This window comes from Doryrhamphus excisus, linkage group LG14 (genome assembly GCF_037039965.1).
Source record: "Doryrhamphus excisus strain RoL-2023G ecotype Guam linkage group LG14, RoL_Dexc_Guam_v1.1, whole genome shotgun sequence".
NCBI classification, from domain to species: domain Eukaryota; kingdom Metazoa; phylum Chordata; class Actinopteri; order Syngnathiformes; family Syngnathidae; genus Doryrhamphus; species Doryrhamphus excisus.
In genome coordinates this window covers 19,077,181-19,093,586 of record NC_136370.1, presented here as the reverse complement: position 1 = coordinate 19,093,586, position 16,406 = coordinate 19,077,181, and the positions used below count along the sequence as shown (strand labels likewise).

General features: G+C 46.6%; 4 protein-coding genes across 7 annotated transcripts; 1 reads left to right on the top strand and 3 right to left on the bottom strand.

The window, feature by feature from the left end:
* Positions 1-233: 233 nt before the first annotated feature.
* Positions 234-2,704, bottom strand: LOC131140730 (amino acid transporter heavy chain SLC3A2-like). Its single transcript, XM_058091407.2, has 8 exons — positions 2,305-2,704; positions 1,872-2,062; positions 1,628-1,801; positions 1,466-1,563; positions 1,256-1,398; positions 871-1,180; positions 735-794; positions 234-668 (listed from the first exon to the last, which is right to left on the bottom strand). Exons 1-8 carry the CDS (start codon positions 2,595-2,597, stop codon positions 330-332), a joined length of 1,608 nt encoding a protein of 535 aa, XP_057947390.2. The 5' UTR covers positions 2,598-2,704; the 3' UTR covers positions 234-329.
* A 1,243-nt stretch (positions 2,705-3,947) lies between these two features.
* Positions 3,948-5,381, bottom strand: haus2 (HAUS augmin like complex subunit 2). 2 transcript variants are annotated; one of them, XM_058090957.2, is made up of 7 exons: positions 5,268-5,381; positions 4,884-4,970; positions 4,724-4,822; positions 4,584-4,653; positions 4,376-4,508; positions 4,199-4,307; positions 3,948-4,113 (listed from the first exon to the last, which is right to left on the bottom strand). In XM_058090957.2, exons 2-7 carry the CDS (start codon positions 4,968-4,970, stop codon positions 4,000-4,002), a joined length of 612 nt encoding a protein of 203 aa, XP_057946940.2. In that variant the 5' UTR covers positions 5,268-5,381; the 3' UTR covers positions 3,948-3,999. The 2 variants fall into 2 exon arrangements, with proteins under 2 accessions (XP_057946940.2, XP_078652219.1); XM_078796093.1 differs by having other exon boundaries at positions 4,724-4,795.
* Positions 5,382-5,687: 306 nt separating this feature from the next.
* Positions 5,688-8,886, top strand: LOC131140224 (uncharacterized). The gene is made up of 8 exons (XM_058090451.2): positions 5,688-5,931; positions 6,466-6,587; positions 7,582-7,720; positions 7,820-7,941; positions 8,010-8,120; positions 8,227-8,333; positions 8,406-8,496; positions 8,592-8,886. Exons 1-8 carry the CDS (start codon positions 5,826-5,828, stop codon positions 8,703-8,705), a joined length of 912 nt encoding a protein of 303 aa, XP_057946434.2. The 5' UTR covers positions 5,688-5,825; the 3' UTR covers positions 8,706-8,886.
* Positions 8,567-16,381, bottom strand: coch (coagulation factor C homolog, cochlin (Limulus polyphemus)). 3 transcript variants are annotated; one of them, XM_078795883.1, is made up of 17 exons: positions 15,939-16,376; positions 15,650-15,752; positions 15,297-15,372; positions 15,037-15,066; positions 13,616-13,645; positions 13,363-13,519; positions 13,090-13,223; positions 12,927-12,998; positions 12,679-12,738; positions 12,432-12,579; positions 12,237-12,340; positions 11,925-12,151; positions 11,712-11,826; positions 9,689-9,832; positions 9,434-9,590; positions 9,268-9,362; positions 8,567-9,177 (listed from the first exon to the last, which is right to left on the bottom strand). In XM_078795883.1, exons 2-17 carry the CDS (start codon positions 15,746-15,748, stop codon positions 9,005-9,007), a joined length of 1,821 nt encoding a protein of 606 aa, XP_078652009.1. In that variant the 5' UTR covers positions 15,749-15,752; positions 15,939-16,376; the 3' UTR covers positions 8,567-9,004. The 3 variants fall into 3 exon arrangements, with proteins under 3 accessions (XP_078652009.1, XP_078652008.1, XP_078652010.1); XM_078795882.1 differs by having other exon boundaries at positions 8,567-9,362; positions 15,939-16,381; XM_078795884.1 differs by having other exon boundaries at positions 8,567-9,362; positions 15,292-16,379.
* Positions 16,382-16,406: the final 25 nt, after the last annotated feature.

Sequence of the window (16,406 nt, the reverse complement as noted above, 5' to 3'; positions counted from 1 at the left end):
AGGAAGTGTCTTGTCAAAAATAAGCTGAAGCGGGAGGAGTCAAGGTCAAAGATGTTGATGACGTCATGAACATTTTGGTCACGATGATGTTCTCCTGTAAAGCGTTCTGTTGCGCCCCCTGCAGGGCAAAATTAACTTTGCTCAGAAGAAATATTAATGAAGTGATTAATAGAAATACTTGAACATGCTAAGCAGAGCCAAATGTAGGAAAAAAAACAATGTGGTCACATGACAATGGCGGCTCACAGTTATTTATTGTGATTAGTTTCACAGTAATAAGCACACGGCTAACACACTAAAAGCGACGTCACGTTCGAGGCGTTGAGGTTCTAAGCGGTGTAAGGAAACTTGAGGAGCACAGCCTCTCTGGCGCCCAGCTGAAGCCTGGCCGGGTCCACGTGGGTGTCCACTGACACGTTGGTGGCGAGGACCACTTCGGCCAGCGGGGGCAGGGTTTTGTGGATCAACTCCAGCTTGGCATCCTGGTCGCCCCAGTTGATGGCGGCGATGTAGCGTGTGCTCTGATCCCAGACGCGCATGAACGCCAGCGAGGAGGACGAGTTGAAGAGTGGCACAAAGTCTCCGAACAGCAGGGAGCGCTCTTTCCCACGCAGCTCACTGAGACTGTGGAAGAAACCGCGACACGATGTGCGGCGCTCGCGCTCCTCCTGCGGGACATCGCCATCATCATCATCACCACCACCACCACAATCATCATCATCATCATCATTTACCTCCAGTGTCCCGTTAAGATCCTCCTCTGAGCCCCAAAGCATTTTGGGAAACTTGGTGTCCTTAAAAAAAAAACAAAGAGGTCACATGGTGTCTGATGTGTAGCGTCATGCTAAGCTAGCTGCCAGGCGTCCTCACCCCGTCCATTAGGCCGATCTCATCCCCATAGTTGACCACCGGTGTCCCGGGCAGCGTGAAGAGGAAGAGCTGGTAAAGTCGGACCAGCGCCGGGCCGCCCAGCGAGGCCAGGTGACCTTGACTCCGCCCCCCCACATTCCACGCCAACTGGGTCTGATTGTGGGCCGAATATAAGCGCCAAATGGACTGAGTGTACTCGGCCGTGTCTGCGGGCAGGAGGACATTGGAAGTCAGGAGGTCCACCCCGGTGGAGGACAAGAGGTCGGAGACGTTGTCGGCCGAGCGGTGCTCCGTGACGCCCATCAGAACCCTGCAGGAAGGGAGAACGCCGCGGTTGTTGTCTGAGCCTTCAAAATAAACCTCATGACGTATGAACCGGTTTGACCTCTTAGTGGGACGCTCGTTGGTCCCGTTTTGGACGATGGCCCGAATGTCGGCCCACAGGGACGGAACCATGGAGGCCACATGCTCCACCTCAGACAGCTGCACGCCGTCCACGCCTTGGTTGAACCAGAAGACCAACGCAGACTAAACATAAACACACACACACAAGCGGTCAGTTGCTATGGCGACAGCTGCTGGCTGATTCACTCGCCTTCAGCTTCTCAGCAACTACAGTCACGCTGATTTTGGAGAACCAGGCGCCGGTGGAACCACGGTAGTTTGGTGTGAGGTCCAGGACCAGCATCATGCCTGCAAGCACCAGGATGTGTTCACTGCCCGTGGGCATGTTCCTGCGTCTCGATGCGTGTATTACCCTTCCTGTGCGTGGCATGCAGCAAGTCTTTGAACTGCTCCAAGCTGCCGGCCTCGGGCGAAACCTCCTCGAAGCTCAGACTCATGGCGTCGTCCGGTGGCGCCACGTGAACGGGCCCGATCACGAGACCTTTGACCTTGAGCTTAGACAGGGCATCCACCTTGTGCTGCACACCTGGCGGACACCAAAAGGGGCTGGTTAGCACCGACTCATGCTGTGGCTCCTCCCCCTCGGGAGGTCTCACCTTTGAGGTTTCCCGCGTCCGTGAAGGACTGGATGCGTCCGATCTGGTAGAGCGGTCCCTGGTTCCACCAGTAGGTGTCAGGCAGGTCCCTGCAGCGCGGTGCCTGCAGGATGATGAGCACGGCGCAGCCCAGCATGCCCAACCAGCCCAGCCAGAAGAGAACCAGCAACGCCCAGCGCGTGCGCACCCACCTGCGAGGGAGGGAAATAATCATAATCATCATCATAATCATCATCATAATCATTCTGTTAAGTCCGACTGGCCATCACCGACTGGCTTATGCAGTTTTTCCATTGTTGGGCACAACCACGTGATCCCAGACACGCTGTCATAGCCACAAACGTCCAGTAGAGGGCAGCATTAAAAAGCTCATTATATCTACCGTCAATTTATTTCTGCTTATTTGTAACGCAAACAATCTGCTTCTCCTCACCCTGGTGTTCCCGCCACTCGCAGCAGCTCCTCCTTGTTCAGACCAGTGAACTTCTCCTCCTCCTCCTCCATCTTCACCTTGACGAAGCCGTTCTTCTCCTCCTGGGCAGCAAGAGCAGCATCTCCTCCTCCGGTCATGGGCTGCTTCTCCTGGTCCTGGTCCAGAACCACTTCGCTCACATCAGCCTCCGTCGCATCAGCCTCCGCTGCCGGGCACTGAGGTTCGGCCTGGCTCGGCGAATCTTCTTTGGTGGCGTCACCTTGGAGCTCCATGCCGGTCTGGTCCTGGTCCATGATGGCGCAGCGTTAATTGGGGACTTGGATAATGAAAGGCAGAACACACAATGGTGCTGCTCGGCAGACGATGAAGATGATGATGATGTCACCGATGCTGCGTTCATGACTATCAGAAATAATAAAACCGTTTAATCAGTCGAACAGGAACTTGATTTCTTATCGTTTTTGTTTGCATTTGGAAACATAAGCATTTTTGGTCCCACACACAAACAAGGCATTAGTTCAATGCAAGTACATTCATGTTATACACCGATGCTGCGTTCATGACTATCGGAAATAATAACGAACCGTTTAATCAGTCAAACAGGAACTTGATTTCATATCGTTTTTGTTTACATTAGGAAACATAAGCATTTTTGGTCCCACTTTAAGGAAACAGTTCAATGCAAGTACATTCATGTTATACACCGATGCTGCGTTCATGACTATCGGAAATAATAACGAACTGATTAATCAGCCAAACGGGAACTTGATTTAATGTCGTTTTTGTTTACATTTGGAAGCATTTTTGGTGCCACTTTAAGGAAATAGTTCAATGCAAGTACATTCATGTTATACACCGATGCTGCGTTCATGACTATCGGAAATAATAACGAACCGTTTAATCAGTCAAACAGTACCTTGATTTCATATCGTTTTTGTTTACATTAGGAAACATAAGCATTTTTGGTGCCACTTTAAGGAAATAGTTCAATGCAAGTAGGCCCTGAGTACATTCACGTACACTGATGCAGCAAACTGACACTCACATTTCCGTGTTGCATTGAAGGCATCATTTTTAGGCCACACTCACACTGTCTCAAATGGATCCCCGCACTTTTCGGGGTTTTCATTTTCAGTCTTTTTTTTTTGCTGTTTTAAAAAGCCCCCCCAATGTTTACGAGAAGTGTGTTAGTAGTTTTTCCTCCAGGACTGAGATTAATCAGTCCTTGAACACATCATGTGTGACTTCTACACCATGAATCCAATTCCAGGGACTGTAGCCTACCTGGTCTACGAAGACCAGACATTCAGAGTATCCACCTCAAGCCGTGACCAGCCTGGTAGCCCCGCCCCACTTCACTTCCTGGTTGTGTCACATGATCTCATACTCACCCTGACTAACACATCAATACTTACCAATCAATCCTGAAGCGTCTCCCCGCAATGTGAATGACATTTTGTTCAGGGCTGGATAGAAGCCTACAAAAAATGTTTGGATCTGAAGAGTCAGGGAGGCTGACGTAAATGCATCAAATTTGGACAGCCTTCACACTGCGCAACATCAACATCCAACACAATATAGACTGAGCATAGAGGTGAAAGGTCAGGGTCGATTGCAACAAAACAAAACTGAAATTATTTATAAAAAAATGTCTACTTTTATTTTCCATGAAGGAGGAGGGGTGAGGCCATGGGCTCAACAGGTGCTGTCGCTCATCAGGCTGCTGTGGACTTCCTTCCACTGAAGAAGCTGAGTGGCTAGCGTCTCCACTTCCACCACTAGAAGGAACAGCTGATCCAGAGAGGAGTTCTGGCCGAGAGAGAGAGAGTTTTGAAAGAGGTCACCATGGCGACCGCTTGCATCAGCACGACTCTGGTGAAGTCATGCAACTCACCAGCTGAGCCACGTCGTCTGTGACGGCCGCACGTGTCCTGACGGCACTCGTCTTCTCGTCCAACCTCTCCACAAAGTCCAGCAGCATGTTGACCACGTCCACCAGGAACCTGCAAAGCGCAGACGATGTGATGTTCACATTTTTGGTGCTACCCGGCTAGCTGTAACGAGACGGTACCTGTGCAGGTGTGCCCGGACTGGCAAGTTAGTGCGACCCAGCGGTTTCATGAGTCGCTGCTTCAAGCGATTCTGATCCTTCAGGACGTCCTGGAGATGGGCACAGAACGTCTGCAACGTGTGGAACCTTGCAGCTGTTGGAGAAGTTCTTTCAGTCCGTATAAGATAGAGTCCACATCTATTTTCAAATGCGTGCATGCGCTCCTCACCGAGGCAGGCCGGATGTGTGACGTCGGCGCTTATCTTCTCCACCTTCAGCAGCTCTACCTCCAGCTCCAACTGCAGCTCAGGAAGCAACAACCATGACGTCATCACACATTCACAAGCAGATCCAGATCCAGATGCTTACCTGGTCCAATTCTTTCTCCATTCTCATTCGCTGCTCAGCTTCATGCAGCTGAGAGGAGAAGACGGAGCTTTTCTGTGAGTAAGCAGAGTCTAGTTCCTCCTGGAAGTATGAAACTTATGACTTATGATATTACTATTAAAGATATTTACAAATGACAAACCTGAGAGATAGCACCACTGGACACACATTTGGACACCAGCCTGGCTGATGACGTCACCGTGAACGGAGACACGCCCCATTGAGGCATCTATGTGCACATTATGGACAAGAACAGTTAAAGTCATGTAACGAAAACAAGCTAGTTTTTTCTAACAAGAACTACAATTATCGCTGATTGGAGATTAATCGTGGTATACAAAGTGTCAGGACAGGTCACACAATCATGTGTAATGTTAAGTGTAACGCTAGAAAGATAATTTCAAACTTGTCTAAGTATTTGTTAGCTACATTCTTCGCGGACGGAGAACAATTTCATGTACCGACAGTGAATATTTTCACCAGCTTTAACAAAAGTACACATATAGCGCGTTAAATGAATACATACCGTTAAAAGGCTGACGAGTTAGGCGTTTGGAATATTCGGTCAAATCTCCCCGCCAGATAGTTTCTTCCCTGTTTGTCTTCTTCTGTGTGTTTAAGCAGAGTCAAAGGTTCCACAGCGCTCCCAAAAGGCCAAACTGAAACTACATCATTTTAGTCAAATAAGGCGAAATCGCTCGTCCAGTACTCACTTTGTTTGCCCAAACGACATCTAGTTTTTTTTACAAACATTAATTAATGTTATAATTAAATTGCAAGTTAGAATAAGTTATTGTTTTGTGGCCTGTCGTCTCAGAGAAAACCATAAAATAGAGGGAAAATATACTTCCGGTTTTGACTCGAATTCTTAAGGTGGAGCCAGTGAGCGTGTTTATCTGTGTAAGTTATGTAAATATATAAATACCGTATATCCGAGGCAACACGCACCGCACACACTGTGGGGAAATCAAACGCATCCTGTGAGCGTCCTGGTCACTTGGCGACATCAGAAAAGGAAACGAATCTTTATTGCAAAATGGATCCACCTTAACGACAGACACACGCTAAAAACGTTGCAGTATCCATGGACGGCATGGACTTCCCTGAAGCTAAGCAACAAATTCTGCTGCTCTTAAACAGAGTCCAGCCTTCACAACGCCTCAAACTCATCGACTGGATCAGAACCTCCGGTGCGTGGACATTTGCTAAGCGTTTATGGTGTGTCTTAAATTGAATACTTGCGTTAGTACACTTTAAACAACTAGACAGTGCATTATCATTACATAGTTCCTGACTGACATTTAAAGGGACATGATTTTTTTTTTTTGCCAAAGATGTGTCAGCGGGATCAACACGACACCTTTTTGTTATTTATTGAATTCGGTAGTGTTTCTCGCCTTATTTCTGTGCTTTTGTTCTTATAATGGCTACAAAATAAAACAAGTTGCAAATAGTACTTGATAAAGAAGGCGGGAAACACAATTGAATTTTAAAAATAACTCATAGCAAAACGCGAAGGTGGTGTATGTGCTGATCTTGCCGCCACATTGTGTATTTTCAAGTACCCTTAAATGCATGCAAAGCTATTAGAACGTATTTTGTGTTCATTTGTGAGGTAACTGTGTTAGTTAGCGAAGAACTACATACAGTCAACTGCTGGTGACATCATAGATGGGGGACGGTGCTGACTAGCCATTGCTACCAATTATTTTGTTTGTCCGCAGATGAGCTGGGCGATGCACTGGTGGACAACAACAAGGTCATCTTGCGGAGCATCGCTGATGACCTGAGGGCCAGCCTGCCTCAGGACGCCATGTTGGCGTCTGAGACGAACGTTCAGAAAAAGGTTCTAATGAAGACACAGTACATATAAAATGCCATACACACACAATGTAATGTTATTATTGAACTTACAAGAAAGAACTGTTTTTTTTTTTTTTGACCCGTTCGTTCATGACCGACATACCACTAGTCATCACGTGAACGTGAACATGAGTGAACTTGATTTCATATCGTTTTTGTTTACATTAGGAAACATAAGCATTTTTGGTCCCACTTTAAGAAAATAGTTCAATGCAAGTACATTCATGTTATACACCGATGCTGCATTCATGACTATCGGAAATAATAACAAACCGTTTAATCAGTCAAACAGGAACTTGATTTCATATCATTTTTGTTTACATTTGGAAACATAAGCATTTTTGGTGCCACTTTAAGGAAATAATTCAATGCAAGTACATTTATGTCATACACCGATGCTGCGTTCATGACTATCGGAAATAATAATAAACCGTTTAATCAGTCAAACAGGAACTTGATTTCATATGGTTTTTGTTTACATTTGGAAAAATAAGCATTTTTGGTGCCACTTTAAGGAAATAATTCAATGCAAGTAGGCCCTGAGTACATTCACGTTGTACACCGATGCTGCAAACTGACACTCCCATTTCCGTGTTGCATTGAAGGCATCATTTTTAGGCCGCACTGAACCCCCCCCCCCCATGTTTACAACGTGAACATGAGTGAACGAACTGACTCGACACGGCTGACCGGGTCTATGCACAGGGGGGGAGATCACAGGCTAACGACCGATTGACCGAAATGAACGGATCTTTTTACTGAATGAACCGGTTCACTGAAATGAACGCTTTTGGACACCACTAACTTACAAATAGCAGATGACACACACACACACATGCTGGGTCTCAGTTGGTGCACTTGCGTACTTAAGTGTTTTGAGTGCATTAGTGCGCTCACACGGAGAAGTACCGCAAGTACACCGTCAGTACCCGGATGTTGTACTTAATAATATAAATAGCCGCCATCTTGTGTTTCAGATGCAGCAGCGGTCTCATCCGACAGTCCACGTGGATGCCTTCCTGTACGATGACGAGCACGTGGATGCTCTGTGTGAGGCGGGAACCATGAGTCGGAGTTACTGTCTCCAGTGTGGATCAATCAGGACCGCACCTCTAGGTGGGTACGCATCATCATCATCATCATCATCATCATCATCATCATCGGGGACCAAACCATCATCCAGCATCATGGCCGTCGTCTCCTGTGTGTCCACAGACTTTGTGTCCCATTCCTTCTCCGTGTCCGAGCTCTTCTTCCTGTTCCGTAATGTTCTGCCGGATCTGAGTGGCCGAATGTTGGTGGACGTTGGATCACGACTGGGGGCGGTGCTGTACGGGGTCAGCGGACACGCACGTAGTCGCTTTGAATTACCGGTCATGTGACACCTGTGTGTGTGTGTGTTCAGGGCTACGTGTTCACCTCAGCGTCCAGACTAGTTGGCGTGGAGCTGAGCGAGGAGTTTGTTCACCTCCAGAACCAAATAGTACACAAGTACGGAATGAGCGACAGAGTCCAGGTTGGTCCTTTTTGACAAATCCTCCACAACCATGTGTGACCACAAGATGGCGCCACAACGACTACGTTACTAGTCTTTAAACACATCATTTGGACTCCAACTGCAGGTTGTCCATGCTGACGTGTGCACGCAGTCCGCTTTGCTCCAGAGCGCAGATGTTTTGGTGATGAACAACATCTTTGAGTATTTCATGGAGCCGAGCCAGCAAGTCAGGTAAGATTAATAACAAAGATTAATAATAAAGATAACGATATTGAATATGTGTGTGTGTGTGTGTGTGTTCAGGGCGTGGAAGTTGATCATGCAGACGTTCACGAAGAAGGGTTCTCTGCTGGTGTCAGTCCCAAGTCTGGAGGAGAGTCTAAACACTCTGCAGGTAAAGAGTGAAGCTCCACGTCCTCTTCAATTTTTTATTTTTATTTTTTTTACAAAATGGAGCAGCTTCACAGCTCCACTTCCTGTGTCCATCAGGAAGTGCTACCAGACAACTGGGTGGAGGAGCTTCCTTTGGACTACAACGCTTACACGGCACATGATGTAGACTCTGAGACTCTCGGCCAGATCCACCTCTACAGGGTCATCTAACATGGATCTGGTTGGGGCTGGTTTTTTGGATTTGTCGAGACCAGGTGGTCCGGCTCCACGTCTGAATATTAAAGGGCTGCACGGTGGTGAAGTGTCACGAACACAAACAAATAGTAAAATAAATGTTTATTGGATATAAACAAAATAATAAATATGAACAGACATCAATGATCAAGTTTCAATACAGGAAGTTACAAGATAAAAGTCTGCTCGTAGAGGAAATACGCACTGGTGATGATGTCATCATCACGGTTTGTACACGGGCTACATAGCATCAGCACGCTGCATGTGCGTGGGATTCAGTTTTTGATGCTGAAGTCGTGACAGATTCCTCGTACCACGGGATCCACCAGTTCGGCCAATCCGGTGAACTCTCTGGTGAAGAAGGTGTGGCTTTCTTTAGGCGCCGACGCCATGGACTTCAGGTCATCCGGGGGTGCCCAGGCCACGCCCACTGAGTACATGGTGATGCCTGGGCGGGAGGCGGGGTCGCAGGTCAAAGAGGTGTGGCTTGTAACATTCCAACATTCACATCCAAACACGCGTGCGGAAAAAAACACACCTTGATTCTGAGCGGCCGACGCCGGCGCGCCCACGTTGTCGTATGATTGGCCGTCAGTCACCACAATGAGGAAGTTGCGTCCTGGTCCGGTTCGCCTGGCGCACAAGACGTCAGGATGTTAGCTCCGAGCTCTTGGTTAATGAAACAGCAGGTGGCGCTGTCGTACCTGAACAAGTTCTGGGCGGCGTAGGTGATGGCATTTCCTGTGGCCGTACCGCCGCTCATGTAGGGGATCCTCCTCAGGGCGCTCAGGACGCCATCTTTGGTGGTGTACTCCGACATGCCAAACTCCAGACGCTGGTCGTAGGTGAACTGCACGGCGCCTGCGCCGCGCACGCAATCAATCAATTCATCAGCTAATCAATCCATCAGCTAATCAATCCATCGGTCAGACACATTGGTCGCTTCCTGCAACGCTCACCGACACGAGCACCAACGTCTGAGATGTCAAACTTTGTGGCGATGGCCGCAAGGAAGTCCAACATCAGACGAAAGTTAGGGTCTCCGACGCTTGACGACCCGTCAATCAGAAATCCGATGTTGACCGAATTGAAACATGTCCGACCTAAAAGACACCACGCTACTTCACAACACAAAACCAAACGCTGATGGCGTGTTGATGGCATGTTGATGGGAATATTTTAGTGGGGTGTTAATAGGTAGCATGCTAATAGCATACTGGTGGATAGCATGTTTATAGCCTGCTTGTAGAGTGTTGATAGCATGCTAGTAGCATTTTGGTCGTGTGTTGGCATGTTAGTAGAGTGTTGATAGCATGTTGATATCAATATTTTTATCATTTTAGTGGCGTGTTGCTGTGTTCATATCATATTGATAGCATGTTGATAGCCTGCTCGTGTGTTGATGACGTGTTGATAGCATGCTAGTAGCATTTTGGTCGTGTGTAGTAGAGTGTTGATGGCATGTTAAGTTGATATTTAATCATCAATCAGTGCATTGATGTGTTGATCACAAGTTAGCATATTGATAGCGTGTTGATAGCGCGCTAGTAGTGCGTTGATGGCGTGCTACTAGCTAGTTAAGTGTGTTGGTGCGTTAGTAGTGCGTTGATCGCTAGTTAGCGCATTGACAGCGTGTTAGCGTGCTAGTAGTGCGTTACTAGCGAGTTAATAGTGCGTTAATAGTGTATTGATAGCGTGTTAGTAGCGTGTTAGCGTGCTAGTAGTGTGTTGCTAGTTAGTAGTGCGTTAATAGTGCATTGATAGTAGTGTGTTAGCATGCTAGTACCGTGTTACTCGCTAGTTAGAAGTGTGTTAGTAGTGCATTAGTAGTGCATTGATAGCGTGTTAGTAGCGCGTTAGCATGGTAGTCGTGGGTTACTAGCTAGTTAGAAGTGTGTTAGTAGTGCATTGATAGCGTGTTAGTAGCGTGTTAGCATGCTAGTAGCGCATTACTAGGTAGTTAGAAGTGTGTTAGTAGTGCGTTATAGTGCATTGATAGTGTCTTAGTAGCGTATTAGCATGCTAGTAGCGCGTTACTAGCTAGTTAGTAGTGCGTTAATAGTACATTGATAGCATGTTAGTAGTGTGTTAGCATGCTAGTAGCGTGTTATTAGCTAGTTAGAAGTGTGTTAGTATTGCATTAATAGTGCATTGATACCGTGTTAGTGGCGTGTTAGAATGCTAGTAGCGTGTTACTAGCTAGTTAGAAGTGTTAGTAGTGCGTTAAAAGTGCATTGATAGCATGTTAGCATGCTAGTAGCGCATTACTAGCTAGTTAGAAGTGCGTTAATAGTACATTGATAGCGTGTTAGTAGTGTGTTAGCATGCTAGTAGCGCGTTATTAGCTAGTTAGAAGTGCTAGTAGTGCGTTAAAAGTGCATTGATAGCATGTTAGCATGCTAGTAGCGCATTACTAGCTAGTTAGAAGTGTGTTAGTAGTGCATTAGTAGTGCATTGATAGCATCTTAGTAGCGCGTTAGCATGGTAGTCGTGGGTTACTAGCTAGTTAGAAGTGTGTTAGTAGTGCATTGATAGCGTGCTAGCATGCTAGTAGCGCATTACTAGGTAGTTAGAAGTGTGTTAGTAGTGCGTTATAGTGCATTGATAGTGTGTTAGTAGCGTATTAGCATGCTAGTAGCGCGTTACTAGCTAGTTAGTAGTGCGTTAATAGTACATTGATAGCGTGTTAGTAGTGTGTTAGCATGCTAGTAGCGCGTTATTAGCTAGTTAGAAGTGCTAGTAGTGCGTTAAAAGTGCATTGATAGCATGTTAGCATGCTAGTAGCGCATTACTAGCTAGTTAGAAGTGTGTTAATAGTGCGTTAAAAGTGCATTGATAGTTTGCTAGTCGTGTGTTGATATCTAGCTAATTAGCGCATCGATGGCAGGTTAGTAGCGTGATGTGTTCATAGCATGTTGGTGGGACGTTATTAGCGCCTTGATGGCTTGTTGCTAGCGTGTTGCTAGCGTGTTGGTGTCGTACTGCAGAGAAGGCCGTCCAGCGAGCAGAGTCTCTGCGTGAGAGGTTTGACGTGTTTGGTGGTGCTGAACCAGCTGGAGATGTGATAGCTGAAGAAACCGTTGTCTTTGCACACCGCCTGCACACACACACACACACACACACACACACACACAAACATGTACGTGACCATGTGACTGACCTGTCACGGCAATGTCAGGCAAACATGGCGCTGACCTTCTTGGTGAAGTCGTGGTCCCGCACCATGGCGAGCTCGTCGGGGGAGGGCTTGGCGACGGACGCCAGGAAGACGTTGATGCCGGACTCTCTTGCCAACATGGCCGCCCGCTCCAGGTCATCCGAGGGCCAGCCGTCAATTAACACCAACATCACACGAGGGTGGCCCCGCCTCCCACCACTCTCCTGTGTGAACGACGTCTGGGCTGCATGCATGATGGCCTTCCCTGAGGACGCAACGCATCTTTAACGTGCAGTTTGGGTACGCACGTGTGTGTGTATATGTGTGTATATGTGTGTATATGTGTGTACCTGTGTTAGTATGTCCTCCCAGGTGTGTCAGCTCTTTGATGGCAAACTGAAGATCTTTACTGTGCGTGAAGTTACTCAGCAGGAATTCTGTTCTGGGAGCGTCGCTGTAGACGCAAACACATCAGATACCGCAGGACGTGGCAGCTAACCCACTGTTCAATTCTGTGTGTGTGTGTGTGTGTGTGTGTGAGAGACCTGGCCTGAACGAGACCGACATGCGGTCCAGACGTTCCAACTTTCAACATGGCGGCAAGTTTGCTGACAAAGTTCTTCTGCAGGTTGAAGCGCCGCCGCCCGATGTTGTCACTGCTGTCAATCACCACCACGATGTCCATTTGACAGTCTGCACTCACACACACACACACACACACACACACACACACATTGTTGTCTCACAGAGGTCATGTGACCAAACATGGATGATCTTCAATAACATACACACCTTTATTTCCTCCTGGAAGAACCTTTTTAAGCGATGACTTCTTCAAGGCTTTCTTGGCTGCTACACACGCACACGCATGTTAGCATAAAACGACCACGTGCGTAGCGAGCTAATCAAAAGCACAAGACGGACACGTCGAAGAAGAAAGAATAAACAGGAAGTGTAAGCGCCCACTCACGGTGCTAAAAAAGACGAGGGAGAAAAAGATGAAAAAAAGAAGCGAAGAAGAACGGATGTGTCCGTGTCACCTGGCAGCGTCGTGGCGGCGGCGGCGGCGGCGCTGGCGTCGTTAATGATGTGCTGAGGTTGCTCAAGGTGCTCTGGCACAAAACGTAAACAAGGTGAAGGTGGTCTAGTCTCTGGCGCCCCCCTCAGGACGCACCCGGTCTAACAATGTGACCTCTGACCTACCGCTGAGTCTGAAGGAGGAGCCCCATCGAGACAAGGCCTGCGACTGGATACCGTTGGCGAAGGAGCGAATGTACGGGTGTCGCCCCGGCAACCTCTCCACTTCGACCACGCCCCCGGATGCGCCCGCCGCGCCGCTGCACACAAAACACTTTCACCTGATTGGACGCTGGAAGACCACTTAATCCTTCACGGCGCCGCATTCCTTCATGTCAGCTTAGTCCAGGAAGCGCACGTGCCGACTGTATTCCACAGGAAGTTCAAAGATCGTGTTACCTGTGCAGAGCAGCGCCGCAGACGGACGAGATGGCGGCGTAGACGTCCGTACCGAACACAGACAGTCTGCGTCCGATGCAGTCCGCCGGACACGAGACCACCACCGTCTCCTGGGCCAGGTCAGCCCCCCGGGTCTCGCAGGTCAAGGGTTGTGTTGCTAAGCAACCGGGAGGACAGGAAGCTTGGTACTTAAACAACCTTTAAGACGCACTGAGAAGCAAGAGTGTTCCTCTTAGGACAAACAAAGACGCACCTGATGACCACGAAACCAGGAAGTAAACTCCTGAGGAAGAACAACACATCGTTTACTTCATCAGCCAATGCTACACGACGTCATAGAATATCATAGACCACAATATATCATAGACCAGGGGTCTCAAACATGCGGCCCGCGGGCCAAATGTGGCCCGCAGGACACTAGTTTGAGGCCCTGCCTTGATATGAAAGTTTAATGTAAGTTTGATATGGATGCTGTATGGTATCATGTACCCAGAAAAAATTATTACGTTTGATTCATGTTCATGTTAAAGGTTAAATAACTGTTAATAGTTATCCTCCCTATCTGTGTGGAAGTGGTAAGTTTTCGGCAATTTAAGTTGAAAGGAAATAACTTGAAGGCTACCGTTTAGGTGGCTAGCTCTCTAGTTTGCGAGTTAGCATGTGTCTCAAGACCCTGCAGTTGCGCAATATGTTGTAAATAAAAAGAGTATAAATGTGACTATAGTCGTGTTTTGTCATGTCTACAGGGCTCTAATAATGCTTTGTTCATTTTAATCTGGAAAAAATCATTTGTCTACCCACCAACTATATGTGCTTTCTTAAGTTTTTATTATTATTATTATTTTTATTTATTACTGATTGATTTTCTTTATTCTTGATTTGTTTATTTATTTTTCATCTTATTTTGTGCAGAAAAATAAAAATGAAGATATTTGAGAACAGTGGAATGTTTTATCAGAGCTTTTCTTGTAGAAAATCGGAACCAAAGCACTGAAAAAGTTTGTATATTTTTCTGTTTTTAATAAATGCATTTTTTTTTTTTTGGAAAACCTGATGCGTCCCAGCCTTGCCCAGACCCTAGCTCCAGTGGCCCCCAGGTAAATTGAGTTTGAGACCCCTGCACTATGTACATCTGTGCAATACTTTGTTTTTTTTACATTCAGTATAGTTACTCCAGACTCCATTCACTGTGCAATATCTGATCAACCTCCATGTGCAATATACTAAGTTCTATGTGAAGTATTCCCATAATGCCTCATATTAACTCACTAGCAAGATCTCAGTGTATAGACTGGTCATATATCTCGTCTCGTTTCATATTATCTACATACTGTATTTGTATAGAACTCTGGGAAAAACTGTTGATGTTGTTAATACTTGGGTTGTTTATATTGTTTATTTTTCTATATTGTGTACTTTGTACCGCTTAACTGATTCTGTACTCTTGCTGCTGTGCAGTGCAAATTTGCCCACTGAGGGACGAATAAAGGCATATCTTGATCTTAATATTAATCTCTAGAACACCACAGAACACTAAATAACGCCATAGAACATAACAGAATACATCCTATCACATTTGAACACAGTAGATCACCATAGAAGACAATAGAATGCTATATATTATATATGAAATATACTATATATATATAATTTCTAGAATAAAACAGGATGTACCGGCGAGAAGCAGCAGAGCCATCTCTTCACCTGGAAGAAGAATAAAAAATAAGAAATAAAAATCATATAGAAATAACTCATTAACAGAGTAGGCGGAGCCAAAAGGACAATATGCTAATGAGGTCTTGTGTATCCTAACTGAACTTACAAGTCATTAAAGTAAAAAAAAAAAATTAAAAAAAAGATTTGATATAAAATGATGGAAAAAGTATCTTAATTAAAAAATATAAAAGTTTGAAAGTAGGAAAATTCAACCTGACCGTTTTCTCCAAAAGTCCAAAAATAGATTTTATTCCTTGGATGAAGACGACCTGATGAGGAGAGGCTGACTGGGTCCTTTAAATAAGCGCACACACACACACACACACACACACACACACACACACACACAGTGTGTAGGCGGAGCTTCGGGAAGAAACTGAGAAGAAAAACAAGATGATTTCACGTTTTCATGTGAATAGAAAGAAACCTAAAAAAGGACCAGCTCCATCTCGTTGGCGTCCAACTCATTTGCATATGGTGTGTAAACGTTGACGTGACACTAACGAGAAGCTAACATTAGCCGGCGGCTAAGGCCTTCCTTGTCGCTCTTTTAAAAACAAAAGCAGCTTACTGACTTGATTCGGTGGACGTGCTGGGTGGAGCTTGGCCGTGTCATGTGACCTGGCTGCAGGTGGACATGCAGGAATTCATCTTGGCCGGCTCCCAGCATGCACCTGCTCCACGGTAACGAGAGAAGACGTTCACGGAATAAAAATTTGTGTTGCTCATTCCAACATTCCGAACGTGATGAAGATCAGCATGATGGCTGCACGGCGCCGTGACATGACGTGTTCCTAATGTTTGGACCATAACACGTTCATGAAATTAAATAGATGTGACGATATCATCAGGGTCCTCACCACCTGTGGCGGATAACATTCTGTTATCTGCATCCAGGACAGGAAGTAGGCGGGGCATCATTGCTCCATTGATGTGATACCCTGTCTAAACACACACACAGTGAAGTTAGTTAGTTTAACCTTTGACCTTCTAGTCACCCACAAGCTGCAGCCTCCCTGAAGTCATCCCGCTAACGTTAGCCGACTAGCAGAGGGGCTTTTTTTGGCAACCTGCGTGGGTCATGTGACCTGCCTCATTATTTCAGCTGTGGGGTGAAGAGGTCAAAATAACAGAGCGGACATTGAGCCGGGATTAGCCGCCGCGTGTTGAGACGCTCACGTGGCTGCTGCACGCCGCAACGGCCATGTTGGCACCTGACTGCATCCCGTCCAGCAAGCTCCCATCATGCACCTTGACTAAGCACTGGAACTAGCCCCGCCCACCGTCTGCTGTCTCTCTCACGCGCATGGCGGTACGGCGGTACTTTT